At 46.9% G+C, this 21729-nt stretch overlaps 1 protein-coding gene and 1 pseudogene across 4 annotated transcripts; both read left to right on the forward strand.

Annotated features, from left to right (window-relative positions):
* Positions 1-4658: 4658 nt before the first annotated feature.
* Positions 4659-21729, forward strand: ITFG2 (integrin alpha FG-GAP repeat containing 2). 4 transcript variants are annotated; one of them, XM_066368576.1, is made up of 12 exons: positions 4659-4743; positions 14120-14215; positions 14811-14852; positions 15031-15202; positions 15797-15936; positions 16410-16558; positions 16941-17038; positions 17234-17287; positions 17398-17489; positions 18768-18885; positions 20483-20656; positions 20738-21729. In XM_066368576.1, the coding sequence occupies exons 2-12, from the start codon at positions 14213-14215 to the stop codon at positions 20839-20841; spliced, it is 1146 nt and encodes a 381-aa protein (XP_066224673.1). In that variant the 5' UTR covers positions 4659-4743; positions 14120-14212; the 3' UTR covers positions 20842-21729. The 4 variants fall into 4 exon arrangements, with proteins under 4 accessions (XP_066224673.1, XP_066224672.1, XP_066224674.1 ...); XM_066368575.1 differs by having other exon boundaries at positions 4684-4904; XM_066368577.1 differs by having other exon boundaries at positions 4684-4813.
* LOC136393873 (janus kinase and microtubule-interacting protein 2 pseudogene) lies at positions 11526-13433 on the forward strand (annotated as a pseudogene).

A 21729-nucleotide genomic window follows, 5' to 3' on the forward strand; every position in this document is an offset into this window, starting at 1 on the left:
AGTTTTTATAAAAGGGTTCTCCATCATGGCCCTAGCGGATTGGCTCAGAGGTAGAGCGTTGGCCTGACACAGAGAAGTCCTGGGTTTGATTCTGGTCAGGGCACACAGGAAAAGTGATCATCTGCTTCTCCAAACCTCTTCCTCACTCTATCTCTCTCCCTCTCTTCCCCTCTCTCAGCCATGGCTCAAATGGTTCAAGTAAAGTTGGCCCCGGGCACTAAAGATGGCTCCATGACCTTGCTTCAGGCATGCAGCAGCAGCCCACACAGGCAGAGCATCACCTGATAGGGGTCTTTCCAGGTGGATCCCGGTCGGGGCGCATGCAGAAGTCTGTCTCTGCCTCCCTGCCTCTCGCTTAATTTTAAAAAAAGATTAAGAAAAAATTTTTATTCCATTGATTTGAGCGAGAGAGAGAAAGTGAGAAAAAGAGAGAAGAAAGGAGAGGAGGAAAGGAAGAGAGACAGAGAGAAGCATCAACTCGTTCCACTTAGTTGTGTACTCACTGGTTGCTTCTCCTACATGTCCCAATCAGGGATCGAATCCGCGACCTTGGTGCACTGGGACACCAAGCCACTGAGTCACCTCGCCAGGGCAGAGTTGGTCCATTCTGATAGGGCCAAACTTGTGTTAGAGGAGACTCAAAGTAAAGCTCTGAATAACAGCATTTCACTCAGCAGTGCTGCCCACACTTGACCTAATTTCTAGGTCAAGTAAGTTTGAGAAACAGGTTTCTGTACTTCATGACTTCTCAGAACCTTTAGTATGCTAAGGTGCACTGTAAACTACAGGGGGAAGGGGAATGAGTAAGTGTCTCAAACTGAGTCCATTAGAAAGCTTAGGTCCTCTCCTCAGGACAGTGAGAGGCTCTGGACCTCACCTGTAGAAGAGCTTTAGAGCTACTGTTTTTTACCTGGACATCCTAGGCGACAGAACTTAATAGGACCCCTCTGACTACTTTTGGAAGAAATGGACAAGGAATCTCCCTTGTAATGTTTCTGACTTAATGCTTCCCCTCCCATAGCGGGTTTCTATTGATGCGATTGTTTAGCTGGTTTGTAAAGAATATGCCACCCACACAACTGTATCCATATCATCTGATCCGGAAGATGGCCTCATTAGGCAGTTCTGGGAGTAAGCCAAAATCCATGCTGGAAGAGTGCTTGGCTTAAACAAGACAGACTGTAGATGGAACCAGTGGAAACTGAGCAACCATCCCACTAGACAGAACCAAGAACAAGGGTGCTCCTTGGAGAGCCAGGGATCTGTCCACATGGCTCTGCAATGTTCAGACCTGTATTCCACTTACTATGAGTTTAACACTCAATGCCGTTAAAGTAGCTGACAAAGGTAGGGAGAGGCATAGGAATGTAAAGATTTGATTCATGCTGTATTTCTCTGGAGACTCATTTTTTCCCTCTAACTTTATTTTGTTCTCTTAATAAAAGCCAAAAGGCATGGTATCCAAGTTGTGATCATAATGACATGACCTTCATGGCAAAAACAGAACAAGCTAAAATAGGCACCCGCCTGGCACAGAAATGTCAAGAACAAGAGGGCAAGTGATGAGGAAGATAAAACTAAGGCATTGCAGAGAGCTGGGTCAGTGTATGATTTCAGAGAACTGGGTCAGGCCAGGACACTTGGTAACAGGAGCAGGGTGATCCTCATCTATTTTGTTCTGGATTATTTTATTTTTTTATTTTTTACAATTTCCTTCAAAGGGCTAAAAGAACAGAAAATAGTGTAGAAGTATTAATGAAAAGAAACAATTCAGCCCTGGCTGGTTGGCTCAGTGGTAGAGCATCGGCCTGGCGTGCAGGAGTCCCGGGTTCGATTCCCGGCCAGGGCACACAGAAGAAGTGCCCATCTGCTTCTCCACCCCTCCCCCTCTCCTTCCTCTCTGTCTCTCTCTTCCCCTCCTGCAGTGAGGCTCCATTGGAGCAAAGTTGGCCCGGGCGCTGAGGATGGCTCTGTGGCCTCTGCCTCAGGCACTAGAATGGCTCTGGTTGCAACAGAGCGACCCCCTAGATGGGCAGAGCATCGCCCCCTGGTGGGTGTGCCGGGTGGATCCTGGTCGGGCACATGCAGGAGTCTGTCTGACTGTCTCCCCATTTCCAACTTCAGAAAAATACAAAAAAAAAAAACAACAACAACAAAACAATTCAAACTATTTAACTTTACATTTAGAGGTAAATATTTTAAAACTGGCTTATGTTTTCCAACCCTTAAAACCTCGCATGAAGCTAAGGGTTTTAGCTAGGATGAGAGAAGAACAGAGATGTGGCAGGGCAAGATGAGGTAACACACAACCCCTCCATAAATGAGATCATGTATTTAAGTACCAGGTACACCTATGTAACCCAGAGCCGTTGAATGGACCTAGCCAATCCCACAGTACATCCTCAAAAACAGAAACTTCAGTGTATCTGCAGTCCTAGTATTTCTCTAGACTGCCTCCTGTTTGCTGTTCCTTGTTATTTATTTATTTATTTTTTAGCTAGAGAGATATACAGATAGGGACAGACAGGCAGGAAGAAAGAGAGATGAGAAGCATCAATTCTTTTCTTGGGGCACCTTAGTTGCTCATTGATTGCTTTCTCATATGTGCCTTGACTGGGGGACTACAGCAGAGTGAGTGACTCCTTGCTCAAGCCAGTGACCCTGGGCTCCAAGCCAGCGACCTTTGGGCTCAAGTCAGTGACCATGGGGTCATGTCTATGATCCCATGCTCAAGCCAGCGACTCTTTATTTTTATTATTATTTTTTTTGTATTTTTTCTAAAGCTGGAAACGCGGAGAGACAGTCAGACAAACTCCCGCATGCGCCCGACCGGGATCCACCCGGCACGCCCACCAGGGGCGATACTCTGCCCACCAGGGGGCGATGCTCTGCCCCTCCAGGGCGTCGCTCTGCCGCGACCAGAGCCACTCCAGTGCCTGGGGCAGAGGCCAAGGAGCCATCCCCAGCGCCCGGGCCATCTTTGCTCCAATGGAGCCTTGGCTGCGGGAGGGGAAGAGAGAGACAGAGAGGAAGGAGGGGGGGGTGGAGAAGCAAATGGGCGCTTCTCCTATGTGCCCTGGCTGGGAATCGAACCCGGGTCCCCCGCACGCCAGGCCGACGCTCCACCGCTGAGCCAACCGGCCAGGGCCAAGCCAGCGACTCTTTATTCAAGCTGGATGAGCCCGCGCTCAAGCCGGCCAACCTTGGGGTTTCAAAACTGGGTCCTCTGTGTTCGTCTGATGCTCTATCCACTGCACCACTGCCTGGTCAGGCTCATCTTAATTTTTTTCAAAGATGATTTTAGAGAGGGAGAGAAACATTGATTGTCATTCCACTTATGCATTTATTGGTGGATTCTTGTATGTACCCTGACTGGGGATGGAACCTGCAACCTTGGTGTGTGGGGTGATGTTCTAATGAACTGAGACACCCAGCTAGGGCCATTGTTCTCATCTTAACTGACCATCAAAATGTATCCTTCCCACTTTCTTGCCCCCAGGCACCAAGTTCTTGCCCTCAGTGCCTTCCCTCTCTAGGTTCAGAAAGCAGGACCAGCCCTGGTCCAACATCCCCAGGTGAGGTAGATATCCTCACTCTCACAGTGTTGACTCCTAAAGGACTAATGTGTAAATCAGCCTGGGCCAGCACACCTAAACTTTAAAATACATCGAGCACCTAAAAAAGAACTTCACAAATAATAATTGTGGTGCCTTGCTTGACCAAGTGGTGGCGCAGTGGATAGAGCATCGTACTGGGATGCAGAGGACCCAGGTTCAAAACCCCAAGGTTGCCAGCTTGAGCGTGGGCTCATCTGCCTTGAGTGCAGGATCGTTGGCTTGAGCATGGAATCATAGACATGACCCATGGCTGTTGGCTTGAGCCCAAAGGTCGCTGGCTTGAAGCCCAAGGTCACTGGCTTGAGCCCAAAGGTCGCTGGCTTGAGCCCAAGGTCACTGGCTTGAGCCCAAAGGTCGCTGGCTTGAGCCCAAGGTCGCTGGCTTGAGCAAGGGGTCACTTGCTCTGCTGTAGCCACCCCTCCTGAAAGTACATATGAGAAAGCAAACAATGAACTAAAGTGCTGCAACAAAGAATTGATGCTTCACCTGACCTGTGGTGGCGCAGTGGATAAAGTGTCTACCTGGAATGCTGAGGTTGCTGGTTTGAAACCCTGGGCTGGCCTGGGCAAGGCACATATGGGAGTTGATGCTTCCTGCTCCTCCCCGCTGCTCTCGCTTGTTCTCTTTCTCTCTTTCTCCCTCCTCTCTAAAAATGAATAAAAAGAATTTTTTTAAATGATGCTTCTCATCTCTCTCTTTTCCTGTCTCTGTCCCTCTATCTGTCGCAAAAACAAACAAACAAACAAACAAAAACATTGATGGAAACCATACAATTGTCAGTTATTACGAATACTATGATTCTCGGAGTGGTCTGATGGCTGGGAAGCTACAATTGCCAGGGCAAAAAAGGAGCAGACCAAATCAATTACCAAGCACGAGAGAGCCTAAATGTCAAGGGAAAACAGATCAACCGGGTTAGGATTGGTCTACCCACGCGCTCTAGCCCTCAGACAAAAAGGAGTGGACTATGAACCTGTCACTCACATCAGTAGCTGGGCAAGCCCGCCCCACGCCCAGATAACTCGGAAGCCCCGCCTCCTCTCTCAATTAAGCGTCGAAGGTCGGGATTGGAGGCTCGGGCTGCGACGTAACTTTCCGCTTTGGGTGGCCTTCCGCTTCGGCAGCGGTGAGGAGCTCGGGGGACATTTAGCAGGTTCTCCAACCCCTTAGCTCGCAACCCTTGGAAGTGCGATGAGGTCAGTAAGCTACGTGCAGCGCGTAGCACTGGAATTCAGTGGCAGCCTCTTCCCGCACGCAATCTGTCTCGGAGACGTGGACAACGATACGGTCAGTGCATGCGCACTGCAAGAGACGCAGCCCGGGTGTGCGCACGGCCGGGGCGGGGCCGGGAAGTGGACGCCTGCGGAGTGAGAGGCGCATGTGCAATAGGGCTGGCGTGACCTAGGGAAGAACTTTGTAGGAATATTAATACCCGGGCGTCGTGACTGAGTTCGTCAGGTGCCCAGGTCTGGTATTCCTTTAGCATGGATAACTGATTCTCTGCCTAATTTAGTAACTTATTCACCATAAGAGCCTAGTAAACCCTGGTGATCAAATGTCCTAGATCACTGCTTCTGTCCTTATGCTTCCTTCAGGAGCATCCCTTCTAAAATCACTTTACCTTTCAAAGCCTCAAAAAAAGGCTTGAAAAGCACCTCTGCTGTTTTTTTTTTATTTTTCTGAAGTTGGAAACGGGAAGCAGTCAGACAGACTCCCACATGCGCCTGACCGGGATCCACCTGGCATGCCCACCAGGGGGCGATGCTCTGTTGCGACCAGAGCCACTCTAGCGCCTGAGGCAGAGGCTACAGAGCCATCCTCAGTGCTGGGCCCAACTTTGCTCCAATGGAGCCTTGGCTGCGGGAGGGGAAGAGAGAGACATAGAGGAAGGAGAGGGGGAGGGGTGGAGAAGCAGATGGGCACTTCTCCTGTGTGCCCCGGCCGGGAATCGAACCCGGGACTCCTGCACGCCAGGCCAACGCTCTACCACTGAGCCAACCGGTCAGGGTCACCTCTGCTGTTCTTACACTTGGTCCCTTGAGGCGCTGGAAACTTGAAAGTGCTACACCTTGATTAAGTTACATAAATAGTTTTCATCTACTATTCCCTCAAAAGTTCCTTTTCTTGTTTAAATGAATTAATATAGGTGACACAGGTAACAGCATTCCTGGCATACAGTTAACAACAGCTCAATAAGTGTTATGCCATTGTTGTACTTGATTCTATTTTTCTGCAAATATTTATTGAACTGCCCATTTTGCACCAAGGACTGCTACATTCTGGGAATTCAGGAATTAGCTAGATCGTCGCAGCCCTCAGGTAGCTCACAATCAGATGGGGTGATTGTAACAGAATAAGATATAATGGGGTGCCTTGATTAAAATATGTAAAAGATTCTAGGGTGAAGCATCAAAGGGGGTGGGGCTGTTGATAGTGTGAAACTTTTTTCCAGACTTTATCTTTTCATTCATTATCTCTATTTAATATTTTTAATACAAAGCACCTTATTGCCTTTATCTCCTACCCTTTGTCCTCCTAGCTCCCTACTCTGCCTCCTTGCTGTTCTGTACTCTTTTCAAACAACAAACAAACAAAAACAAGGGCTAAAACATCTTCCTCTCTCCTTTGTGCTGTGATGGAGAGGTATTTTATGAGGCTTTGTTTGGTTCTACACCCTCTAGGAAGGAAAAAGTTATTCTCATAACTTTGTATCATGTTTTCTGGGCTTTTGTATCTTTCTTTCTTTCTTTCTTTCTTTCTTTCCTTTCTTTCCTTTCTTTCCTTTCTTTCTTTCTTTCTTTCGACAGAGAGTGAGTCAGAGAGAGGGATAGACAGGGACTGGCAGGAACAGAGAGAGATGAGAAGCATCAATCATTAGTTTTTCACTGCACGTTGCAACACCTTAGTTGTTCATTGATTGCTTCCTCATATGTGCCTTGACCACGGGCCTTCAGCAGACCGAGTAACCCCTTGCTCAAATCAGTGACCTTGGGTCCAAGCTGGTGAGGTTTTTTTGCTCAAACCAGATGAGCCCACACTCAAGCTGGCGATCTCGGGGTCTCGAACCTGGGTCCTCTGCATCTCAGTCCGACTCTCTATCCACTGCGCACCACCTGGTCAGGTTTGTATTTCTTCATATGCCAAGAAGTACAATTTTTACAAGAAAATCAAGGGAGGCATTTCTAAATAGTAAATTAACAAGTGACTTTAGATATGCATTATTCCCCCCACCCCTTTTTAATGGATGAAAGAGTCAGGAAGAGAGAAAGAGGGAGGAAAGAGATGAGAAGCATCAACTTGTTGTTTCTTCACTTTAGTTGTTCATTAATTGCTTCTCATGTGCCTTGACTAGGAGCTCAAGTGGAGTCAGTGACCCCTTGCTCAAGCCAGTGATCTTTGGGCTTAAGTTAGTGACCTTTGGGCTTAAGCCAGCAACCTTGGTATCGTGTTGATGATCCTGTGCTCAAGCTGGCATGCCCATGCTCAAGAGAGTGACCTCAGGTTTTGAATTGGAGACCTCAACATCCCAGGTCGATGCTCTATCTACTGCCCCGTTACTGGTCAGGGTTCCTTTTTATCTGATTGTCTTCATTTACAAGAGAAATACACTTGCCTTTTTTAATAGCTTCATAGCAGCAGTTTTTTGGGGAACTGTATTTTTCTAAGTCAATTGCACTATTATACAGTCAGTTTTTGTAAATTAGGTATATTATACTTTTTTTTTACCTGAGTTGTGAGTGCCATTAGGGTAAGAATTTTTTTTTTTTAATTTTATTATTTTTTTTATTTTTTTATTTTTTTCTGAAGCTGGAAACGGGAAGAGACAGTCAGACAGACTCCCGCGTGCGCCCGACCGGGATCCACCCGGCACGCCCACCAGGGGCGACGCTCTGTCCACCAGGGGGCGATGCTCTGCCCCTCCGGGGCGTCGCTCTGCCGCGACCAGAGCCACTCTAGCGCCTGGAGCAGAGGCCAAGGAGCCATCCCCAGCGCCCGGGCCATCTTTGCTCCAATGGAGCCTTGGCTGCGGGAGGGGAAGAGAGAGACAGAGAGGAAGGAGCGGGTGGGGGTGGAGAAGCAAATGGGCGCTTCTCCTATGTGCCCTGGCCGGGAATCGAACCCGGGTCCCCCGCACGCCAGGCCGACGCTCTACCGCTGAGCCAACCCGCCAGGGCCAAGAATTTTTTTTGTCTTTATTTTTCACTGTTATATTCCCAACCCGTAGAATAGTGCCTGGCACATAGTAAGCACTAAATAGATGTTTGTTGAATAAATGAGGATTGTTATGAAAAGCAAATGTGATTGTGTGTCTCAAAGCAATTTGAAGGGCTCTGCCTGTTATTAATAAATATAATTGAAAGAGGGCAAGTAGATGAGATAGTTGGCCAGTGATCAAATGTGGTAAACTCCGCTTACATAACGGTGGACAGAAATTTTGTTACTGGTTTCCCAGATCAGAATTTGGAGATTTGGAGCAGGAAAAAGACTTATTTCATTCTCATAAATTATTAGCCAAAAGTTCTTTGAAAATAATTTATTTTCTGCTAAGTCAGAGGGAGAAGTCATGAATAGAGTACACACCCTCTAGAACTATTCACCAAAGCCTGGCTACATGGGAGGGAAGGTCTCTAGAAGGCTGAAGCAGATCACAGAAAAATCTTACCTTCTTTCTCTAGCATCTCTGACTGATGGTGTATTATCTAGTTGGGGTTCTTTAGTGTCACTGGGTGGCTTCCAGAGCCAGGATCAACCACAGAGAAGCAGAACTGCTGGGAAGCATTATACAGTAGTTGCTCTCTACCTGCTATTTCAGTTACCCACAGTCAACAGAAGTCCAAAATTTTAAAATGGAAAATTCCAGAAATAAACAGTTAAGTTTTAAATTGCATGCTGTCCTGATTGTCATGAAGGAATCTTGCTCAGTCCCATTCCATCCTGCCTGGGATGTGAATCATCCCTTTTGTCCAGTGTATTCTCACGAAATACATTACCCACTGTGAGTCATTTAGTGTCTGGGTTATCAGATCAAGACCAACCATCTTGGTACCACAGTGCTGTGTGTAAGTCACCCTTATTTTACTTAATGAACTCAAAGCACAAGAGTAGTGATGCAGGTAATTTGGATATGCCAAACAGAAGTGGTAATGTGCTTCCTTTAAGTGAAAAGGTAAACATATTCGACTTAAGAAAAGAAAAATAGCCCTGGCCAGATAGCTCAGTTGGTAGAGCATCTTCCCGAAGCATAGAGGTTGCTGGTTCGATCCCTGGTTAGGGTATATTACAGGAGCAAATGGATGTTTCTCTCTCTCTCGTCAATACAATAAACATTTTTTAAAAAGAAAAGAAAGAAATTTGTGCTTGTTTTGCTGTTGCATCTGAAACTGTGAAAGTGATGTCCATAGTGTGTGATAAGTGGAAAAGGCATTAAATTTGTGGGTGGAGCCTGACCTGTGGTGGCGCAGTGGATAAAGCGTCAACCTGGAAACACTGAGGTTGCTGGTTCAAAACCCTGGGCTTGCCTGGTCAAGGCACATATGGGAGTTGATGCTTCCTGCTCCTCCCCCCTTCTCTTTCTCTCTCTCCTCTCTATAATGAATAAATAAAATCTAAAAAAAAAAAAATTGTGGAAGACCTGAGCAAAAAATATGTTCCAACTGATGTTAATATGTTACTCCAGAAAGCATTGAGCGTATACAAAGACTTCAGCAAGGGACCCCCTGAAATGAGTGACCACATTTACATAACTTTTATTATAGTGTATTGTTATAATTGTCCTTTTATTAGTTGTTGTTAATTTCTTCCTGTGCCTAACATAAATGAAACCTTATACTCTGTATATATAGAAAAAATCATAGTATGTATGTTGGAGAGTTGGTACACTCTGCAGTTTCAGACATCCACTGGGGTCTTGGAACTTATTCCCATGGATAAGGGGGGACTGCTGTAGCTACCACAGAGCAGATGGGCTGCCCTGGGAATATCCTCTCCAGTGTCATTTCCTCACTCTGCCAGGCTCACTGCACCTGCCGCATTGTTTTATGAGTTTATTCTCGTGTCTGTGCCCTTGTTAAACTGTGAGGTCCTTCTTAGCAGGGAATCTGTAGCATTCATCTTTGTACCCCTAACTGGTTGTCCAGCTTTACCCGAAAATTCAAAGGGCTGACTGGGCAATTGTTTTCATTCTGATTTTTCTTGGTTTCTTAAAAAATCTTTTTTTGGTATTTGTTTATTAAGTAAACATTTTATTGAGGCCTACTACAGACTCATTTGTTGAAGGAATGTATAAAAAAGAATGGATTGGAATTAGGGGGTCAGGGGGATATATTCAGTGGGACACTTGAATCTTTGTAAACACAAATTAAAATCATAAATTAATAAAAAAAGAATGGATCTGTAGCCTTGATGGTGTTTAACTGGAGGCTTGAAAACCACCTGGTATTAGTGCTCACTGTATGCCAATCACTTCTAAGTGCTTTCCTCTGTTAGCTCAGTTCTTGCAACAACCTCAGGAGGTAACTGCTGTTATGATCCTTGTTTAATAGAGGAGAAAATATTGGCATAGAGAGCTGGATTCAAATGCAGGCAGCTGCGCTCCCAACCTCTGTGCCATGCAGCTTCTGCGCTGTCTGCAGCAGTCCTCCAGGGGCAGCTGTGAGGGAAACATCAAGTGTGGAGAGTTTAATGTAATTACGCTTGTCTTATGCTTCTGTGATCTATTCTGCCTGACCAGGCAGTGGGGCAGTGGATAGAGCATCGGACTGGGACGCAGAGGATCCAGATTCAAAATCCCGACCGAGGTTACCAGCTTGAGCCCAAGGTCGCTGGCTTGAACAAGGGGTCACTTGCTCTGCTGTAGCCCCCTGGTCAGGGCACACATGAGAAAGCAATCAATGAACAACTAAGGAGCTGCAACAAAGAAATGATACTTCTCATCTCTCTCCCTTCCTGTCTGTCCCTATCTGTCCCTCTCTGTCTCTCTCTGACACTGTCACAAAAAAAAAAGAAAATCACTGATCTAATATTCCCATAAGTAACTCCCATAACTATTAAAAAATAATTAACAAGATTCAAATCATGTAAGTCATTATTGATAAATTCCAATTCATTGCTAACTTTTCCTTACTGTTTTTCTCCTATGTCTTCATTGCCTTTAGAACTAAATTTCCTGATCATCTAATATTCATTGTATTTTGAGGACAGGAAGGGGTGTTAGATGTCCCCACGAGGGGAAACCATGAAGCTGTTAATGGCAATAGGGTTCAGAGCTACTGTTGGCCCCTGGAAAGGGTGTCCAGCCTTTAGGGAACCCTTGGGAAGCGGAGTATCTGGATACAAATAGTGGAGAAGAGGCTCCATGCAGAGAGCCTGCCCTGAGAGCTTAGTCACCACTTGAGGGCGCCAGAGGCCCAGAGCATGGATGCTGACACCCAGCAGCCTCCTCGTGCTGCCCTGCGTCCAGCACCTCCATGTCTATATTCACTCATGCACACCAAGATCAAAAGGTCTTACTAAAGGAGCGAGGGCCCCAAGAGCTGATATTTTCTTTTTACTTGGCCCCTAATTGAATATGAGGTTTGAACTTAAATTCTCCAAAAGTTGAACATTTTGGGTTGTTTTTAAAATACAAGATGTAAAGTAGGCTTATAGTTGTGAGTACACAGGTTCGTTCTTATATTATTGTTTGTTAATTATTGTATTATTTTCCATGCAGGCAACTATAAACGTACTTTTACCCCATCCTATTTCCCATTTGTAATGGGCAGATTAGAGTCAAAGTCAAATGTGGGGCATTGAGCTTTTCAGATGTCAAATTTTGCCGTGATAACGTCTGTATTGCCCCATTCCTGTAACCTTCTCTGTCCCTAACACACACACAGACACACATCACTTCCACCACCACTCCCACCAATGGGAATAAAGAAACTCTGGGAGGACCTGAGGAGTGAGCATCAGTCCCACCAGGAAGCCATCTCGAAGATCAAGTGGGAGTCGGAACGGGATATCCGGAGGCTGATGGTTGAAATCAAAGCCAAGGACAGGCTCATCTTTTCCCTGGAGAAGGAACTGGAGACCCAAACAGGCTATGTACAGAAACTCCAGCTGCAGAAGAAGGCGTTGGATGAACAACTCTTTCTGGTCAAGGAGGCTGAGTGTAACACGAGCAGTCCCAAACGAGAAATTCCGGGGAGAGCAGGAGACGGCTCCGAGCACTGCAGCAGCCCTGATTTGCGAAGAAATCAAAAGAGAATAGTGGAATTGAACGCCACTATAAGAAAATTAGAAGACAGGAATACCTTGCTTGGAGATGAACGAAATGAATTGCTAAAACGAGTGTGGGAAACTGAGTAACAATGTAAACCTCTTCTGGAAAGGAACAAGTGCCTCGCCAAGAGAAACGATGAACTGACGCTGTCTTTGCAGCGTAGGGAGGAGAAACTGAAAGCCATCAGCAAGGAGAATTCAGAAATGAGAGAAAAAATAACCCATCCACCCTTGAAGAAATTAAAATCTCTGAATGACCTCGATCAAGCTAATGAAGAACAAGAGACAGAATTTCTGAAACTTCAGGTCATTGAGCAATAGAACATCATTGATGAGCTCACCAGGGACCAAGAAAAGCTCATTCGCAGGAGAAAGCATAGAAGAAGTTCCAAGCCGATTAAGAGGCCTGTTTTAGACCCATTCATTGGCTACGATGAGGACTCCATGGACTCGGAGACATCATCCATGGCCTCATTTAGAACAGACCGAACACCAGCTACTCCTGATGATGACTTGGATGAAAGTTTAGCTGCTGAAGAATCTGAACTTCGATTTTGACAATTAACAAAAGAATACCAGGCTCTCCAAAGAGCGTATGCCCTCCTGCAGGAGCAGACTGGAGGCATCATCGATGCTGAGAGAGAGGCCAAGGCTCAAGAGCAGCTCCAAGCAGAGGTGCTAAGGTATAAAGCCAAAATTGAAGATCTCGAAGCGACTGTGGCTCAGAAAGGGCAGGATTCACACTGGGTAGAAGATAAACAACTTTTCATTAAGAGAAACCAGGAGCTTTTAGAAAAGATAGAAAAACAGGAGGCAGAAAATCACCGGTTACAGCAGGAACTGCAAGATGCCAGAGACCAGAATGAGCTGCTGGAGTTTCGAAACCTAGAGCTAGAAGAAAGAGAGAGATGGTCCCCTCCATTTAATCTACAAATTCACCCATTCTCAGATGGTGTGAGTGCTCTGCAGATCTACTGTATGAAAGAAGGTGTCAAGGATGTGAACATCCCTGATCTCATAAAGCAGCTTGATATCTTGGGTGATAACGGAAATTTGAGAAATGAAGAACAAGTGGCCATAATTCAAGCCAGCACTGTGCTGTCCCTGGCAGAGAAGTGGATCCAGCAAATCGAAGGAGCGGAGGCTGCCCTGCACCAGAAAATGATGGAATTGGAAAGTGACATGGAACAATTCTGCAAAATCAAAGGCTATCTGGAGGAAGAGCTAGACTACAGAAAACAAGCTCTCGACCAAGCCTACATGAGAATCCAGGAACTAGAAGCTACTTTGTACAATGCTCTGCAGCAAGAAACTGTTATCAAGTTTGGTGAGTTGTTAAGCGAAAAACAGCAAGAGGAGCTGAGGACGGCAGTGGAGAAGTTATGGTGGCAGATGCTGAGGAAGAGCAGAGAGTATGACTGTCAGATCCTTCAGGAGAGGATGGAGCTCTTGCAGCAGGCCCATCAGAGAATTCGTGACTTGGAAGATAAAACAGACATCCAGAAAAGACAGATAAAGGACTTAGAAGAAAAGAGTGACTGAAAACATGGATAAGACCCCAGAAAGACAAATGCTTCCAAACCTTCAATGATGGCAGAAATGTTTACAGCAGTGAGAGAGAAATCAAAAGCTAAGAACTACCCAGTAGCCAGGACTACAGCTGTGTATTTTAAAGCCATTATTCAAGGTTTCTTACTTGACAGTTCCTACATGGCCCTGTTGAAAATCTACAATATATGCTGCATTTAATGAAACATGTATATGTCAAACCAGAAGAAATAACTATAGACATAAATTGTGTAAAGGAAAAAAAAATCAGCAATGGAAACAGTTTCAGCAGATCAAGCAAAGACCTGTCTTGGGCATGGAACCAAAGTTACAAAGAAACATTCTACCCCTGCTGTGCAGGGGGAGTCATTTTAATGTAACACCACACCCCATGGAAACGCTAGTCCGAAATAAACATCGTTTTAAAAAAATCAAAACAAAAAAAAAAACAAGGGTGGGTGGGGATGAAGCACAAGGAATACCTATGAGGAGCTATTTACAATAAAATGTTTAAATAAAAAAAAAAAGAAACTCTGGGAAACTACGGCTGTGTTGGTCACAAAAGATTTTTGATAAAGTTGATGAAGATGCAAGTTGATGTCCTGTGATTTCCCTGGGATAAGCCCAGGAGAAAAGAGTTTGAGGTGGGTCAGCAGGATCCCATGCTAACACTATTCTCTCTCCATTTGAAGTTAAATGAACTGGTGGTGGGAGACACCAATGGAAAGCTGTCCGTGTATAAGAATGATGACAGCCGGCCATGGCTCACCTGTTCCTGCCAGGGAATGGTCAGTATTCAACTGCCTGATCTCAGGGTGGGGGAAGGGATTTCTTCTGTCCAGGAACTGTCAAGGCTGAGACCCACATAGCTCACCAGTGCATCCTAACTCACCAGCAACTCAGTTTAGCCACTAATTCAGGGTTCATTGACTCAGGGAGGGAAGCCCACAGGCAGTATGCTCCCAACTGTTAGACACCCATGGGGGGATTTTATGTGATGGAGTGATTTCTAAGTACTTTAGGGAAATTGCCTCGGTTGTCAGATCTTACAAAATATAGTAAAAAATGGGGGCAGTATTTCAATAGGTCTAGAAACATGATTGTCTATAAGAGTTTTTGTTTTGTAGAGTTTTTGTTCTGTAGAGATTTTGTTTTGAGCCCAAATTGTCTTTACTTCAGGTCTTTATATATATAACTGTCTAGGTAAACCAAGACAAACCTATAGCTTAATAACTCAGTTAATGCAGACTGTCAGTGTAGGTCATGTGACACAGGTTTGCAGTGAATGATGGTAATTAGAAAACCCACTCCTTCCTGCTTCATAAAGATTAGGGAGTATTGGTCTCCCTCTGTGTCTTCGTAAGCCTCCTTTTTCTTTTGCAGCTGACTTGCGTTGGGGTTGGAGATGTATGCAATAAAGGAAAGGTAAGAACTCTCAGGGACCTGGGGACTTGAGTGTAACTCCAAGGCTTTACCTCGACCAATCCCTGTCTCAAGGTGGAAACCTGTTGAGTGTTAATGGCTTCAGCCCTGACTTCTGTGTTCTTATGATCAGTCTATGCTCAGACTTCCCTTCCCAGTCCATCTCTCCTATACCTCTCAGAACCTGGTGGTGGCGGTGAGTGCTGAGGGCTGGTTTCACTTGTGTGACCTGACGCCTGCCAGGACCCAGGATGCTTCCGGGCACCACGAGATGCTAATGGGAGAGGAGCAGCGTCCGGTCTTTAAGCAGCACATCCCTGCCAACACCAAGGTCATGCTGATCAGCGACATCGGTGGGCATGGCTGTCTTTCTAGGCACCTGGGGCAGTAGGAGTCAGTGGGTAATAGAGCAGATCCCAAGGGATTCAGGGGGAGGATGGAGTTAGTATTCATTTGGGCAATTGCTATGGAGAAAGTAAATTACAGACAGGAACTAAAGAGTGTTGAGGTAAGAGTTCTAAATGAAGTTGTCAGAGAAGTCCTTGCTGAGAAGGTGACATTTGATAAAAAATTAAAGATGGCAAGGAAGTGAGCCATGTAGATGCTGGGCTGATATTTTGGCTAGAAGCTGTCTCGAAGGTGGTGGAAGGTATATGGGATGATACACAACTCGAGCTGTGTATCCGAGGGAGGCAGCGACAGCATCTGTGGAGCAGATGGGTTAGGAGCTCCTGGGAACAGGTAGGTGTTGTCAGCACAGGAAGGGCAGGGGAGCCTCAGCCAGACTCAGGGTGTGAGGTGGCTCCACAGCAGATTGGGCTTGAAGTTGTCCTGGATAAAAATGCCAGCGGCGTTGTTAGCAGAGGAGTGGAAATGGGATGCTTGCGGGAGTAAAGCTGACGAATGCAGCTTTGGCTCCAAACACTCTTTATTTTCTGGATCCACAGATGGAGATGGGTGTTGCGAGCTGGTGGTAGGTTACACAGACCGTGTGGTCCGGGCTTTCCGCTGGGAGGATCTGGCTGAGGGCACTGAACACCTGGCAGGGCAGCTGGTATCACTCAAGAAATGGACGCTGGAAGGTCAGGTGAGTCACGGAGGAGAGGGACCATAGAGCCAGAGAGCAGGGCGGAAAGGCCTCCTGAAGGGGGTGTGGAAGAACATTCATGGCCAAGATACAGGGTGGGAAAAAGAGATTATCAGCTTGCTGAGAGAGATCTAAAGATCACTTCAAGTCAGAGTCTTAGGGGAAATTGCTAGTACAGTAATGGCAATTAGGAAGGAAGCCAGTGCTAAGAATGAGGACTGTGAAAGGACGAGGGTGTGAAGTGGTCTGTATCAGGATGTAGACCCCACTGGAGGCTTGCGAGCGGGGAAGCAGGGGATGCGTGTGGAGAGGCTGGTATCAGGCAGGAACCTGTGAACTCTAGAATGCCTCCTGCTGCTTTCCTTGGGGCCCGGGGGACTGCTTCCAGGGCCCCTGCACCCTCTCTCTCCCCTGTTCTTTGCAGGGTCCCACTTTCTCTCCAGCTTGCTTTAAGCCTCTGTTCCCTGGTACAGGTGGACAGTCTCTCGGTGACTCCAGGGCCTCTGGGTGTTCCTGAGCTGATGGTATCGCAGCCAGGCTGTGCTTATGCAGTTCTACTGTGTACCTGGAACAAGGACAGTGGGCACTCTGCTGCCTCTGAGGGGACCACGGAGGGCAGTAGGTAAGGGTGCAGGCTTGTGGATGGTGTGGGATGCATGGGAGCAAGGTGAGGTCCCGGATGTACAAGGCGGTGGATGGGCCTGCAGTTGGCACAGTGGCTTCAGCTGGGTTTGGCACAAGCACCTCTGCCCTAGTGAGGTAAGACCTATATTTTGGGAGCCAGGGAATCCTGGCTCTAACCTTGTAGCAAAGGGAAGAGATGCCAAGATTCTAGCCTAGTAGCCTCTGTCCCTGTATTTCCTAATTGCCACATCGGCCAGATGGGGTCAGCAAAGGGTTTCCTAGCTGATTTGCATCTTGACAGCTCTTGCAGAGATCAGGTCATAAAGTGCCTGAGAACTCAGCTTACTTGGTATCTTAGTGCCCCGGTCTCCTGCCCACAGGGAAACCCCAGCTGCCCGAGATGTTGTGCTGCACCAGACGTCTGGCCGCATCCACAATAAGAATGTCTCTACTCACCTGATTGGCAACATCAAACGAGGTGAGGTGGGGTGGGATGAGGCAGGGTGCTGAAGGCAAATAGCACTTTTGAGAGAGGAGATGCAGGGCCTTCTCTCATTTCTAGTCCTCTTCCTCCCTCCTTCCCTCCTTGTCCTTGGCTGTCCCTCATCCCATATGCTCTATTCTTGCCTTGACCTTCATTTTTCTTCTTTTGGTCCTTCTGTCCCACCCGTAGGCCACACGTCTGAGAGTGGTAGCTCTGGCCTCTTTGCACTTTGCACCCTGGATGGTGAGTTCCCTGGGTCAGCCATGGACCAGTGCTGGGGTAGGAGGTTGTGTGCCTGGGGAGTCTGCTCAGGGGTCTGGCCCACCCGTCCCAGCCTGCCTCTTCCCCTGTAGGGACACTGAAGCTTATGGAGGAAGCAGACAAGCTGCTGTGGTCGGTGCAGGTGGACCACCAGCTTTTCGCCCTAGAGAAACTGGATGTCACGGTGGGTGGAAAACATGGTGGAGAGTAACATTCTTACCTTCTTCTCGTGGAGAGATAAGATTTCCAAAGATTTCCATGAGGCCATTCTCACTGCACAGTTGATTGCCGCGAACCCGACTCATAATTTTGCAGGTCTCGTGTGGGAACGGTGGAGGATTAGAAAATAAACACAGAAAGAAAAAGGATGGGATCCAGAGGACCCATTGCCAGGCTTGCAAGAGCGAGTCTCCACCCCAAAAACGCTTTATTATATAGTGCAGAGATGTATGCAAATAAGGAAGTCTCTGATACAAAATCACATATCTGAGGCATAAACAGGAATCCTCCCAAGGTATAAATAGGAATTCTCTTTTCTTAAGGCATAAACAGGAATCCCCCACCATGCATAACTGAAATAAACAGTTGAACAAGAGTGAGAAGAAGGGCGTGTAAATTGCCTCTAGCAACTTAAGCAAGTGAGGTGGGGGATGGGACGAGTAGAAACACAGCTTCACAGCCAACACGGAGTTGTGGGGAAGAGCTTAGCCTTTAGCTTAACTAAGCCTTAAACTGTGAGGACTGTGTCAGCTTGCAATCTCCCACAGTTGACTCACAACCTTTATCTTAGGGCCCTCTTTAGACAGATCTAACTCCCTCTGAAGTGAGTTGTTTGCTGCTGTTCTCAGGGCTCAGCACTGTTCTCTGTGCTCCGGGAGTCTCACATTTCAGCACCTTTCAGCGCAGTGATAGCTCCAAAGAGAAACAAGTAACTACTAGGGTCCGGAGGTTGCTCATTGGTCCCCACTCCAGATGTAAAGTTTTTTTCTTGTCCTGTGTGAGTCTGTCTTGACGGAGGCTATGGCCGCTGAATCTGCAGGTGGGGGCTGCACTGTGTGCTGCTGTCACGCATGCTTGATGGTGTATGAAACAGACACGAGGCTTCGAGGTCACGTAGAACGTGCCTGGGTTGGAGGTCTGATTCCACCGCCTCCCAGCTGAGTGGCCTTGGGTGCGTGACTTTTTTCTATAAGCTGAAGTTCTCTCATCAAACTGGGAATAACGTTGCCTACTTCACAGGGTGGTTGTGAGCATTATGTGAGGTGGCTCACTTGACAGCCCCTTTGGTGCCTGGCACATGGGAGGAATTCAGTAGGAAACATACAGTGGCTTGCTTTCCCTGCCGGCTGCTTATCACCCAGAGCCAAGTCCACAGCTCCTTAGTATTTTATCCAGCCCTATCATTAGATCCTCTAAAATGGCTCGTGCTCATCCCTGCAATCTTGTCTCCGACCTTTTTCAGGGCAATGAGCATGAGGAGGTGATTGCCTGTGCCTGGGATGGACAGACGTATATCATTGATCACAACCGCACGGTCGTCCGCTTCCAAGTGGATGAGAATATCCGAGCCTTCTGTGCAGGTGGGCCCCTGCCCCAAGGCCCCCCTGACATGTGGCCTCTTGTTTCCATTCTCAGTGTGCCCTATAATGAGTCCTTCATAAAAAAATGAGTTCCTTAGCTCTTTTGGGGGGAGTTATTTATTGATTTAAGAGAGAGAGGAACATAGGGGTGGGGAGGAGCAGAAAGCATCAACTCATAGTAGTTGAGTTGCTTCTTGTGTGTGCTCTGACTGGGCAAGCTCAGGGTTTCGAACTGGTGACCTCAACATTCCAGGTTGACACTCAATCCACTGCACCACCAAGGTCAGGGTGTCTCTTTCAGTAGAGGGTGCTGGATGTGTACTAAATCACCATTTTTACAGTTTGTTTATTTATTTGTTTATTTATTTACTTTTAGTGAGAGAGACAGACAGGAAGGGAGAGGGATGAGAAGCATCAACTCGTTGTGGCACCTTAGTTGTTCATTGATTGCTTTCTCATACATGCCTTGACTGGGGGGCTCCAGCCAAGCTAGTGACCCCTTGCTCAAGTAGCAACCTTGGACTCAAGTTAGTGACCTTGGGCTTCAAGCCAGCGACCTTTGGGCTCGAGCCAGTAACCATTGGGTCATGTCTGTGATCATGTGCTCAAGCCGGCAACTTTGGGGTTTTGAACCTGGGTCCTCAGTGTCTATCCACTGTGCCACGACCTACCTGGTCAGGCATTTTTATAGTTTTAAATAAGGAAAAATAAAGGTAGTGGTATCTGCATTATTTTAAAGAATAGGATGAGTTCTTATCATCTGTCTGTGCGGAGACATCAGAGAGCTCTACCCCACCCGAGGAATCAAGACTCTGCAGAACAGCCCCTCAGAGCAGCAGTTTCACCGTTTCCATCTCGTGGCACACGTAAACTAATGACTAAAATCCTGCGGCACACCTTGCTGATTTGACAGAACAAAATAGATATAATGTTAACTCATTCACACCGTACATCTATTGTGGTGTTGGCTGTTGTCATTTTTTATTTGACAATGTAAGGGAAAAGAGGTCAGCGCCTCTGACTGAAGAGTCATGTATTTAAAAAGTTCTTGCAGCACACCTGTTGAAAATCTCTGTCCTAGAGCATTCCCGTTAGTTCCAAGCCTGGACCTTGGAAGCCAGCTCTCACTCTTCGGGGTGACAGGGAGGAATCTGTGGTCACTACGATAAGAATGGAGCAGTGCTCTGGCATCCACACTCCAGTGACCTGAGGGGTCAGTGTGGCTCTGCAGAGGGTTGCCACATCAGAGAAGCCTTAGTTTCTGATTACATTTTGCTGATCTACCCCTTAGACTAGCAAGACGAATCATTACTTCAGGGCTCTCACTAGCATAAAAAAATCAGGTATCACATTTTTGGGTGTTATTCTGCCCGGGTTGTTTTACTGTTTTTTCTGTATCTGGAATGGGGCTGATATCTTACTTTTGTCCCTATTTTACTGAGTTCCCAACAGAGAAGACTTAGGAAGAGAGCCTTTAGTTTTTTGCTTGACATCTGTGGGAGGGTCAAAATGCTGACTAGTGCCCATATCTTGCTCTTACCCTCCCATACTGTGACCGAAACTTCTTGACCTTTGTCTGACCACCCACACCTGCCAGGCCTGTATGCCTGCAAAGAGGGCCGCAACAGCCCCTGCCTAGTGTACGTCACGTTCAACCAGAAGATCTACGTGTACTGGGAGGTGCAGCTGGAGCGAATGGAATCTACCAATCTGCTGAAATTGCTGGAGGCTGAGCCAGAGTACCAGAGCCTGTTGCAGGAACTGGGTGTGGGTGAGTCCCAGCAATGTGTGGGGCTGGGAAATCGGGCACAGGAGAGCCACAGCTTCTCACCAGCCCCTTTCTGACCCTCAGATCCTGACGACCTCCCAGCAGCCCGCACCCTGGTTCACCAGACCCTCTACCATCCTGACCAGCCACCACTGTGTGCTGCTGCAAGCCTCCAGGATCCCACCTAGCTGGACTTGCCCTCTTCCCTGAAGAAAGACCCTTCTGCACCTCGCTACCCCCAGTGTATCCATGGTATTGGCAGGATAGGGAATGTACATTACAGGGGAGCATGGACAGATGGCAGCAACCCCAGGGTGACTGAACTATAGGTCTCATGGTCTTTCTGAAAGAAGAGACAAGTTGACCCTCTGCCCATCTTCTTGTGTGCCTCATCCATTACATCAGCAAGGTTGTAGGACCCTGACCTTATTGCATATCATCTGGGACTACCCCGCCCAAGAGCTCCCCACCCTGGTTGTATGGAAAACAGACTTGTTTGTGAGGAGGGAGTGCAGATCTTTTGTGTGGCCCCCATGCTCGTAAAGAAACCAGGCTTCGAGCCAGCGGGGCAGTGAGGTAAGGGCTCTGCTCCATTCCAAGATCCATCTTCCATGTCACAACTCTAAGGTCATGGACAGCAGTAATTATTACAGAAACGGCAAACTATTTGTTTTCTTTTGGAGGAGTCTTTCAGGATATTTTACATTCTTGTTTTTCTGGGTCTCCAGCAACCCTGAGATGATTTTGTTCTATTTTTCAAAGAAATTGGGCACTCCCATTTTGTCGTATTCTGTAAGTATTGTGCCACTTTGTAGGCCTTGCCCCATTTCCCACCCACCCATTTCCACAAAAACGCGTTATTGTCCATCAGACAAGAGACATCTCAAATCTGACACAGGTTTATGATGCATAATCAGAAGTGTATCTTGGGCCATTTATATCCCTTCTGCTCTTAATTCTGTGGGCTTTAAATCAGTATCTTTCAAATTGTAGTTTGCAATCTTTTAGTGGGTTGTAGTCAGCATTTTTTGAATAAATGAAATAGGATACAATAGAATGAAAAATAAAGTATTTGC

The sequence above is a fragment of the Saccopteryx leptura genome, chromosome 2 (assembly GCF_036850995.1).
Source record: "Saccopteryx leptura isolate mSacLep1 chromosome 2, mSacLep1_pri_phased_curated, whole genome shotgun sequence".
In the NCBI taxonomy this organism is placed as follows: Eukaryota; Metazoa; Chordata; class Mammalia; order Chiroptera; family Emballonuridae; genus Saccopteryx; species Saccopteryx leptura.

What these genes read in the sequence shown, in the direction of transcription:
- ITFG2 (XM_066368575.1), top strand. Translation starts at nt 4,809, where the DNA reads ATGAGGTCAGTAAGCTACGTGCAGCGCGTAGCACTGGAATTCAGTGGC. An exon ending in ATGTATGCAATAAAGGAAAG is followed by an intron (nt 14,853 to 15,030) that starts GTAAGAACTCTC and finishes TATACCTCTCAG; the next exon opens with AACCTGGTGGTGGCGGTGAG. An exon ending in TGCACTTTGCACCCTGGATG is followed by an intron (nt 17,288 to 17,397) that starts GTGAGTTCCCTG and finishes CTTCCCCTGTAG; the next exon opens with GGACACTGAAGCTTATGGAG.